This window comes from Hyaena hyaena, unplaced genomic scaffold (genome assembly GCF_003009895.1).
Source record: "Hyaena hyaena isolate Hyena2069 unplaced genomic scaffold, ASM300989v1 scaffold_275, whole genome shotgun sequence".
NCBI lineage: Eukaryota > Metazoa > Chordata > Mammalia > Carnivora > Hyaenidae > Hyaena > Hyaena hyaena.
In genome coordinates this window covers 481,848-492,171 of record NW_024080908.1, presented here as the reverse complement: position 1 = coordinate 492,171, position 10,324 = coordinate 481,848, and the positions used below count along the sequence as shown (strand labels likewise).

Below are 10,324 nucleotides of genomic sequence, written 5' to 3'. Positions count from 1 at the left end.
TAAAAAAAAAAAAAAAAAGAGGGGGAGAGGAGTGAGTTTTCACACAGGGAAGGCCACGGTGTATCCCTGGGCACAGAGGAGGGTGGAAGGTGGACCCACGCAAAGGCGGACGGGGGTGTGAAAGGGGTAACGGAGGGCTGGAGGCACAGGCGAACAGGGGATGGAGGACAGACGGTCTCAAAAAGAAAGAAGGAGAAAGAAGAAAAAACTAATTGGACCTCATAATTAAAAACTTGGGTGCTTCAGAGAGCAACGTCAAGCAGGTAAAAAGACCACCCACAGAATACGTGAAAATATTTAGGAGGGTACATAAAGGACTTGAATCCAGAACAAAGAACTCTGACAACTCAGTAACTTTTTTTTAATGTTGTATTTACTTCTGAGAGAGAGAGAGAGAGCGTGAGCAGGGGAGGGTCAGAGAGAGAGGGAGACACAGAATCCCAAATAGGCTCCAGGCTCCGAGCTGGCAGTCAGCACAGAGCCCGACGCAGGGCTTGAACCCACGAACCGCGAGATCGTGACCTGAGCCGAAATCGGACACCTAACCAAGTGGGCCATCCAGGTGCCCCAACAACTCAGTAACTTTTTAAAACAAAAATTTTTTTGAGACAGAGAGAGAACACGTGGGGGAGGGGCAGAGGGAGAGAAGGAGTCTTAAGCAGGCTCCTACGCTCAGCGTGGAGCCCAATATGGGGCTCAATCCCCCGAGTCTGGGATCATGACCTGAGCCAAAATCAAAATCATTATTGATCAGGGAGATGCAAATCAAAGCCACAGGAGATAGCCCTTCACACCCACGAAGATGGCTAGAATCAAAAAGCCGGATAATTATAAGCATCATTGGGAACGTAGAGAAACCAAAACCCTGCTGGTGGCTAAGGTGCAGCCACACTGGAAACAACCTGGCAGTTCCACAAATGGTTAAGCCTGGCTACGCGAGATCTAGCAATTCCACTCCCACTTCTCCACCCACAAGAAATGAAGATGTGCTTCCCCACAAAAACATGTACAGCCGTGTTTACAGAAGCAGTACTCATAGTAGCTAAAGAATCAACAAACTTGGGGCACCGGGGTGGCTCAGTCGGTTAAGCGTCCAACTCTCGACTGTGGCTCAGGTCATGATCTCACGTTTCATGGGTTCGAGCCCCACGATGGATTCTGTGCTGACAGCACGGAGCCTGCTTGGGATTCTCTCTCTCCCCCACTCTCTCTCTCAACTAAATAAATAACCTTTAAAGAAATAAACAACCTGAATGTCCATTGATGGATGAATGGATAAACAAACTGTGGTATGTCCACACAATGGAATATTATTCAGCCATGAAAAGGAACGGAACTCTGACACAGGCAGTACAGACTGAAAACATCATGTTAAGTTAAAGCTGCCAGGCACGCGCACTTGCGCACACACATAAATCATACCTGATGATGCCACTGACACGAAATGTCCTTTCTAGAGACAGGAAGTAGATTAATGGTTGTTTAGGGTTGGGATGGATGGAGGGGGAGGATAATGACCAGAGGGTATAGGGGTTTCTTTTTTGTTTGTTTATTCTTTTTTTTTTTTTGAGAGAGAGAGAGAGAAACAGAGTGCAAGCAGGGGAGGGACAGAGAAAGAGGAAGACACAGAATCCAAAGCAGGCTCCAGGCGCTGAGCTGTCAACACAGAGAGCGACGTGGGGCTTGAACCCACAAACCGTGAGATCATGACCTAAGTCGAAGTCGGATGCTTTACCGACCAAGTGACCCGGGCGCCCCCAGAGGTTTCTTTTTGAGATGACGAAAATATTCTAAAATGGACTGCAGCGACAGTTGTGTGTATCTGGAATACACTAAAAACCACTTAATTGTCTATTTTAAGTTAGTGAATCGTGTGGTATGTGAATTATGTCTCCATAAAGCTATCAGAAGGCAGGGGGAAAGGAAGCTCATTTTCCAAAATGAGGAAGGAAGAAGGAAAGCAGCAGAGACACAGTGTGTGGGGAAGGGCAGGAAAGTAGAAGGGGCAGAGAGGGTCATGGGCCACGGCCCCAGGCAGCCCCGGGGAGCACGCTGAGAATGGCAAGGTCACTGAGAAGCTAAAAGCAGCCTTGAGGCAATGAGGCTGTGAGGAGGCAGATAATTACAGTGAAAGAAAGCATTCTGAAAGTTTGAGTTCTTGGAAGTAGCAGCATTATGGGTAAGCGATGATAAACAGCGAGTCTGATTAGGGTCTTGGATGTAATGACTGTGGCAAAGGTCAAATTATGCGCGGCTGCTTGATTGCATCACTAAAAGATCCAGGACATTTGGGGCCAATGAGACAAGACTGAGAGCCATCAATTCATGAGATGTATGGCCAGGTGGCAATGGGCTTGCCCATCAGGTCCCCCACACCAGCTGTGGGAGAACAGCCCGGGACACCTGGACGCAAAAAAAAAAAAGGCATCATTTCAGAGCAGTGCTGTATCTTTGAAACTTATTCCCCCCCAAAAGTGGTCTGGGCAGAATGCGAAGGGCGCCCGGCTGCCTCCATGGGTAGGTAGAGCATGGCACTCTTAATCTCTAGGCAGTGAGTTCAAGTACCATGTCGGAAGGAGACCTTAGTTTAAAAAAAAAAAAAAAAATGATAACGAGTTTAAAAGCATCTGGACAAATACAGAAGGTGAAATAAACCTTTGCTTCGATGATGGGATCCGTGTATACAGCAGGCCCTCGCTCTGAAGCCCCGCTGGTCCAGAACCCTGGAAAACAGGGCCCTGGAGGCAGGGTTCACACACCCGGGATATAGTGGAGTCGGTGTGAGGCTTTACCGCGCCGCAGGCTCAAGTGTGAGTCAGACCACCCCATTTCTGGTGAGCCAATAATGTCATGTCCTGACCTGGAAGCCCTCGCAACCACACGCCCAAGAGGCACCCACAGGCGGCCTGCCGTTCAGGGCTGTCAGTTTCTCTAATATCCGCGTCGCGGGAAACGCCGGCCAGCGAAGCCGTTTAGCGAGGAGGGCAATGTGGCCACAGGCCTGAGTGCAGATTTGACCAGGAGCTCCCAAACTGCAACGTCACGCTGCAGTGTGACCACAGACTTACTGCTTTCAGACTTTCTACGATCGGTAATTTCTTCCACTCGCCAAATGATTTGTTACTGCTGCCTGTGGAGGTCCCTGGTGCTGGGGAAGGGGCCGCCACGCAGAGGCAGGAGACAAGGTCCTCGAGACTCAGAACGCTGGAGAAGGTATACGCAGAGGGGAAAGAACACGAAATTTTGTGGCAGGCCGTGACCCAAAGATAGCTTTGGCGATCTCCCACGTGCACCCTTGCAATGTGACCTTAACGCTCCCCCCGTCCCCCAGAATGAAGTCCACTTCTCCTCTCCTTGAACCTGAGCCAGCCTATGGCCTGATTTGACCAACAGACACAAAAACGACCCTCTGTAACAGACCTTAAGAGTTTCTACCTTCATTGCTTGGAACAGTGTCTCTTGACAGCCAGATACAAGGGCCATCACGCTGTGAGGACATCCCAGCTACCCAGTGGAGAGAACCATCGCGTGGAGACCGGCCATGTGAGTGATGCCTTCTAGGACCTTCCGGCCCAGCCCAGCCATGAAGCCCAATGAGTGAGCCAGTCAACATGAGAACGGCCTGGCCAAGACCTGCCCGGCTTCCTGGCCCACGAATCCTGAGGCAATGAAATAGATATTGTTTTATGCCCCCGAGTGTTAAGGCAGTTCATTAAGCAGCAAGAGATTTCTGAAACGAACTTGAAGCCAGCAAACTAGGGCAGAGTCCTGGCTCTGTTCATATCTAGCCAGGAGACCCTGGGTCAGTGACTTCCAGTGTGCTGCAACTTCCTCGTGTGTCAAATGAGAAGCTTGTAGCAGGTGAGCTAAAGAGCTATCCAGTGGTGACAACGGGCGAGGCCATCGTGCTCTGTCCACAGAGGGGCAACTACCTCAGCATCAGAAGAAACTATGGACCAGGAGACAAAAGTACTGGACGATTAACAGAGGGGGAGCTAGAGAGCCCATAGTAGGTGCTCACTAAACCTCAGCTATAATCATACTCTCTCAGCGGTTCTGTGACTATAGACAAGTTAATCCCTCTGCTGCCGAATTTTTGCATTTGAGAAATGGAGATAAAACTCATGTTTCTGTTTCTACATGAAGAAAACTCTTTGCACGGGAAAGTCCCACGCAAATCAAAAATCACCTACAAGTGGAAGGCATGACTATGTTACTAATACTTGTATTATCCTTTGCACCAAAGCCATCAGCAGTCTCCTCCTCACCCAGCAAGGGGAGACAGTCAGGAAATGGCACCGGCCACCAGGAAGGCACCCCGGGAAAGGGAGAGGCAGGCACAGAAGGGCCATACAAGTGTTCGAGCCGAGTGAGATTTTTACCACCCGCCCACCAGCGAGGATGAGTGGGCGAGGCACCCATGTGGAAGACGCAGAGCAGGTGACCCGTCGGGAGCAGCTACAGTCCACGGGGACCTCTGGGAACAGCCCAGCATTAAAGTTTAAGTAATTTCCTACATCGGAGTCCGCAAGGCCGGCAGCCTGAGGGTGCCCCACCAGTGAGCCGTGAATCAGACCACTGCCCTGCACAGAGTGAACACTCCATAAAAATGATTAAATAAGCACTGGGGAGTCTGAAGTCAAAGTTCCCAGGATGGAATGCTGGCTTTGCCACCCACAGCTGTGTGCTGAGCCTTGCTCCTCACTCATAAAACCTGAGGAGACCCACCTCTAGGGAAGGGGTAAGACCTACACGAACTGCTCCAGGTGAAAAACATCGAGGATTCCGCTTAATAATGAAAGGCACGACGCTGTTTCCAAGGGCACAGACCCTCTGCCTCCCAGATGCCCTTCAACCCCAGCCGCCACCTTTCAAATCTCTGCAGAACTCTGAAAATGAGCGGCATCCATCCAAACAGTCACTTCGCCCAGTGTTGATTCTGAAAAGCTGCCAGCCCTTGGGACAGAAAGACATGGGCTCATTTTCCAAGGGTATCTGACAAGGCAGCAAGAAGACATTTCCATTTTCCAGCCTGTGCTTTTCCAAAACAAGAGACGAATGTGGTGTGAGTTTAACCCCGAAATCCCAGGGACCGTGCAGATAGATACACAGACACTGCTCGGGCGGAAAGTGGAAGCCAGCCAGTCCGCTTGCCCAGGGGACAGAAAAGCTTCTGCTTCTCCTTCTACTCAGGTCTAGACTGGTGGGGTCTGACTGTACTGGTGTCGGGCGTCAGTTACAAAGGGCTGGGAGTTTGGACCCAGTCCTGAGCCCTGCCCTTCCTCCTCCACCTTGCAGAACTCACAGCAGAGCTCCTTGGTCCCCTAGGTGTCAGGGCTTGGGAACACCGCCTGGACCAACCCTGGCTCCTCCTCCACTAATCAAGCACCCCTGTGCGTGAACCCAGGGAAGTTACTAGAGGCGTGACATCATGCAGCCCCCAGGCGTTCGCTTGGAAAAGAAACTGCATCCTGGGAAAGTAAAGGTAAGATCCAGCAAGCTGGAGGCCAGCCTCAAGCCCCAGGTTTCTCCAAGCCTGGTCCCAGTCACTTGCAATGCTCCTTAAAGGTACACAGTGCCAGCCTCGCCCCCCCCCCAAATCTATCAGATTAGACTTGGGAGGGGGTGGCAAGAATCAGACTTTTCAGTACCCTCACCTGGTGAGTCTTATGCATATCAGGTTCTGACACCCACTTGGGACCAAAAGCAGAGACTGAGAAAAGAATAAAAAGGTATTTATTTATTTAAAGAAGAAAAAGGTTTGAAAACGCTGTAATTCTGATCCCTGTTCTTGCCCTCGTTTCCGTGCGGCACAGGTGAGCCACGCAGGACGAAGCCAATCCCCGTTTCGGTACATCCCGGAAAACCGAATTATGACCGTGATGAAAATTTCATACCTTAAAAATGGAAAGCTTGCTCACCAAAGCAACAGGCCTGGGCAAAAATTAACCCGAACATCCCATCTTAGACCAACCGGGTCTATTCCGAGAGAAGCAAGATAAGATCTTGGCTACGGCTCCCGCTGGTCCCAGCCATACCCAGTCCTCCCACAGCAGGATTTGGCGTGGGTGGGGGTTAGGGGACAGGGGGTGTCCCCGTGCTAGCAAATCTGGTCGGGAGAAGGTTATTCAGGGGGATTTAAAAAAACAAAGGTTAAGATTCACCAAGTCCCACCTCTCCGTGAGAAGGAAAAAAATCTAAAGGTAACGGACTGCATTGGGCACATATCAGACACTGGAAAGATGTTTCCCAAACCGAAGGAAAGAAGCCACCTGACAGTCCTCCTTGCCTGAAATAATGCCCTGAAGCCACGAAGGACAAAAAGGGAACGAAGAGTAAAACTGTCTCCACATCCAAAGTACTGCCTTTTCAAAACCGGCAGAAACCTAAAGAAACAACCTACTCAGAGGGGCAGTACTTTCTGTCACTTATCGGGGACAGGCACACCGTAGGTGCTGAGAGACCCGGGATCCTCGGGGTCAGGTGGCAAGCAGGGAAAGCAGCAGCACCATCCCCAGGCGCTGGGCAGCGGGAGCCCCGGCTGGCATGGCAGACACCCCAACGCCTCGCCCCGGGAGGCGCATCCCACGCGGCCAGCCTTTCTCCAGCACCTACGGGTCCCGTCCCGACGCCTGCGCCCCGCCCCCGCCCCCAAGCACGGACCTGGTGGGGCTCGGGCCTCGGCCCCGAAAATTCCAGTCACCCCCGCGAAATTCTTCAGCAGCGGCTCCCTGCTAGCTGCTGAAACTTAACATTACGCCACGAAACTAGCAAACGGGCAGCCTTCACCCCTCCCCCCCTGCAATGACTGGCACTTGCAAAGGAGTCGTGGCACATCAAGCATTTAAGAAGTGACTGACTGCCACTTGGACCCGGTTACCTGGAATTAAAAAAAAAAAAAAAAAAACTCCTGTGTTATTTTTCTCGATCAGGAAGTAGGCATTCCCCCTGTAAAAGACCTTCCTGAGAACACCTCTCCCATGGGATCCCAGCAGGTAAATAACACCAGAGCTTCCCCAAAGCGATTCGAAAGAGCCTGGGGACCTGGCTGCGCTCCCCGCCGGCTGCTCCTCGGCGGAAGGAGGGGTGGCGAAGTGAGGCAGTCCCGGGAGGTGAGCACGGGGGCGTCTGCAGGTGGGAGGAGGGGGCGAAGCGGTGCCGCCCAAACTTCGCAGCTGCTCCGCAGCAGTTCTGGGCAGGAGCCCGCCGAATTCAGTCCCGGCAAGCGGAGCCCCCTCCCGCACACGAAGCCCCCTCCCCCCGCCGCCGGCCCGCCCAGCCAGCCCCGCGTCTGCTCGCACGCGCCCCCGCACGGGCAGCGGCCCCTCCCCCCACCCCGGGACCCCCTCACCTTGGCCTCGAAGCAGATGCCGTGCTGGAAGGCGTCTTCGTTGTGCAAGGGGATCCGCAGGTCGTGCCCATCGTCCACAAGGTTGTACTTGGTTTTGCTGGGCATGGTGACCCGCGGCGGACCGGCTCCTCCGGAGGCGGCAGCGGGAAGGGGCCGGCCAGACCGGGCAGGGGAGCGGAGGGGAGGGGCGCGCCGCGGCGGCCGCGGGAGCCGGGACCCGAGCGGCGCCGAGGGCCGGGCGGCAGCGGGCGGCGCGGCTGCGGGCGGCGCTGTGGCCGCGCGACTCCTGCGGGCGAGGAGGGCGGCGGCGGCGGGAGCGGGAGCGGGCGGGCGGGCGGCGGGCCGGGGAGGGGGCGGCGGGCGCGCGGCCCGAAGCGGGACCCGGCGCGGCGGCTGCCCCGGACGAGGAAGAAAAGGCGGCGGCGGCGGCGGCGGCGGCGGCGGAGCGGGGTGCCTGTCACGGAGACGCCGGATCGGCCGCCAGCGAGCGGCTCCTCCTGCGGGGCGGGCCCGGGCCGGCTCCTCCCGCGGGCGCCCAGGCCCCGCCCCGCGCCCGCCCCGCGCCCGCCCCGCGCCGCCCGCGCGCCGAGCAGGTGAAAGTCCCCGCGAGCGCCGCGCCGCAGCCCTGCCCGGCCCGCGGGCTGCACCCCTGCTCCCGGGCGCGCTGCGGTCTTGACGGTCACGTTCGGAGCCGGGCTGCCGGGGGTCAGACGCGGCGGCGGCAGCGCCTTGGATGTTTTGGGTTTGTTTGGGGCGGGGGTGGGGGGGTCGGGGCGGTGTTTATGGTCGTGTGTTTATGTTCTACCGGGAAGGCCCCAGTCCCGGCCCAAATATGTGCAAATCACGAATTCGGAGAGTTCCCTTTCCCAGCGGAATCAAGACGGTGCTCCCTGGGGGCCCATCGCAGGCGCTTTTTGCCCCTTTGAGCGGTGATTTCTGACTTGTGTCATGCGGGCTGGCGCGGGGGGCTGGGGGGGGTGCCTTTTGGAATACATAGCCTTCTGCATTTATATTATTAAAAAGCCATCCGTCCGTGGAAATGGGGAGGCCAAAAAAGGAACGTTAAGGACAAGAGAATCCTCAACATTTTAATTTTTTTTAATTAAACCTTCTGTAACAAGGTTAAAGACAAGATGAACGTCCAAGTTCTGTCTGTCTTTCTTCCTTTCTTTCTTTCTTTTTAACGTTTATTTGTTCTTGAGACAGAGAAAGACACACACACAGAACCAGAAGCAGGCCCCAGGCCCTGAGCTGTCAGCACAGAGCCCAATGCTGGGCTGGAACTCCTGAACAGCCAGATCATGACCTGGGCCAAAACTGAATGCTCAGTCGCTCAGTAGGCTGAGCCACCCCTCCTTCCTCCACCGCCCCCCAAGTTATTTCTTTTTTTTTTTTTAATGCTTTTTATTTATCTCTGAGAGAGAGACAGCGTGAGCAGGGGAGGGTCAGAGAGAGAGGGAGACACAGGATCTGAAGCAGGCTCCAGGCTCAGAGGGTCAGAGAGAGAGGGAGACACAGGATCTGAGGCAGGCTCCAGGCTCTGAGCTGTCAGCACAGGGCCCCACACGGGGCTCGAACCCACGGAACCATGAGATCATGACCTGAGCCGAAGTCGGATGCCTAACCTACTGAGCCACCCAGGTGCCCCCCCAAAAAAGTTATTACTGACTTCTATGCTTTCCACCGTGGCAAATACTTCAGTCAATTTGTTGTTAAGAAGAGGCCCATTTACTTTTCTCCTCTGCATCAAGAGCTTCTGCCCTGAGCAATGTGCAGATGAAAGAGCCATGGGATTATCTGTGAGGCCTCACAGGTCGAGAAAGCTAGGATTACCGTGCCTTCAAATTACCCCAGAGTCACCAAAAGCAACAGGCTGGTGCCAAAGCCGGTCCAGCCTGAGATCACTGAGCCCAAACAGTCAGCTCCTCTACACGAGAAGGAATGAAGGTTGAATTCATCATGTCAACCCTGCTTTTGATGCCGGGTGGACACATCTACCCAAGATAATTCCCAAATCAAACATCATTGATTGTTATCAAAGTTTCGAATCACCACAAAGCAACACAGTGTTGCTTGCAAAAGGCACATCTTCTGGGACGCCAGGGTGGCTCAGATGGTTAAGCTTCTGACTTCGGCTCAGGTCATGATCTCACGGTTCTTGGGTTCGAGCCCCGCGTCGGGCTCTGTGCTGACAGCCAGCTCAGAGTCTGGAGCGTGCTTCAGATCCTGTGTCTCCCTGTCTGTGCCCCTCCCCTTCTCGTGCTCTGTCTCTCTCTGTCTTTCAAAAATGAATAAATGTTTTTAAAAAATTTTTTCTCTGTCTTTCAAAAATGAATAAATGTTTTTAAAAAAAATTTTAAAGGCATATCTCCTATACCATTTCCTTGATACAATTATGTAAGAGAATGCATTACTGCCATAATTGTATTTCTCCTTTCGTCTCCTAGTGCTAAAGTACAATTGCCCTTTCCTATGTAGTGCCTCCTTCCAATGTGCTGAAATTACTGGTCAAGATACAGCGTCTTCTGGGATGTCCCTTAAATGAAGGCAAACTGATGACTACAACAAATTCATCACATACTTTATGCTGTATAGACTTTATTATAGTCATAAATATTAGTAAAAGCCAAAAATCATTTGCACTGAGGAAATGCACCACTAGCATTTTTATAAATACAGAACATGAAAGTCTAATCAGGCACGTCTGACTCTTTGAATGTCATGGTGGTTTTAATATGCATCGTAATGTGCTCTCTAGAACCTGGCATGGGAACCTGACCGCTTCAAGGCAAGACCCTAAGCAACTACCTCATTTACATCTCCTTTTCCCTCCTGAATTTAAAGTCTTTTGACTCCGAAGGGCCTTGTTTCCAGGTTCACTTGGGCCCCCTTGGCTGTTGAATTTTTGGAATTTCCTGTCTAACTCTGTAACACATTGTAGATGAGACACAAAAAAGCTGAAGCCTCAAAGAT

At 53.1% G+C, this 10,324-nt stretch overlaps 1 protein-coding gene across 2 annotated transcripts in view; it reads right to left on the bottom strand.

Annotated features, from left to right (window-relative positions):
• CUNH1orf226 (chromosome unknown C1orf226 homolog) overlaps positions 1 to 7,556 on the bottom strand; it is a 308,187-nt gene extending 300,631 nt beyond the window's left edge. For both annotated transcript variants that reach the window (XM_039245966.1, XM_039245967.1), the window contains exon 1: positions 7,352 to 7,556. In XM_039245966.1, coding sequence (XP_039101897.1) covers positions 7,352 to 7,456 — 105 coding nt within the window. In that variant the 5' untranslated portion in view covers positions 7,457 to 7,556. The remainder of the gene's footprint in view (positions 1 to 7,351) is intronic.
• Between the last annotated feature and the right edge of the window lie 2,768 nt (positions 7,557 to 10,324).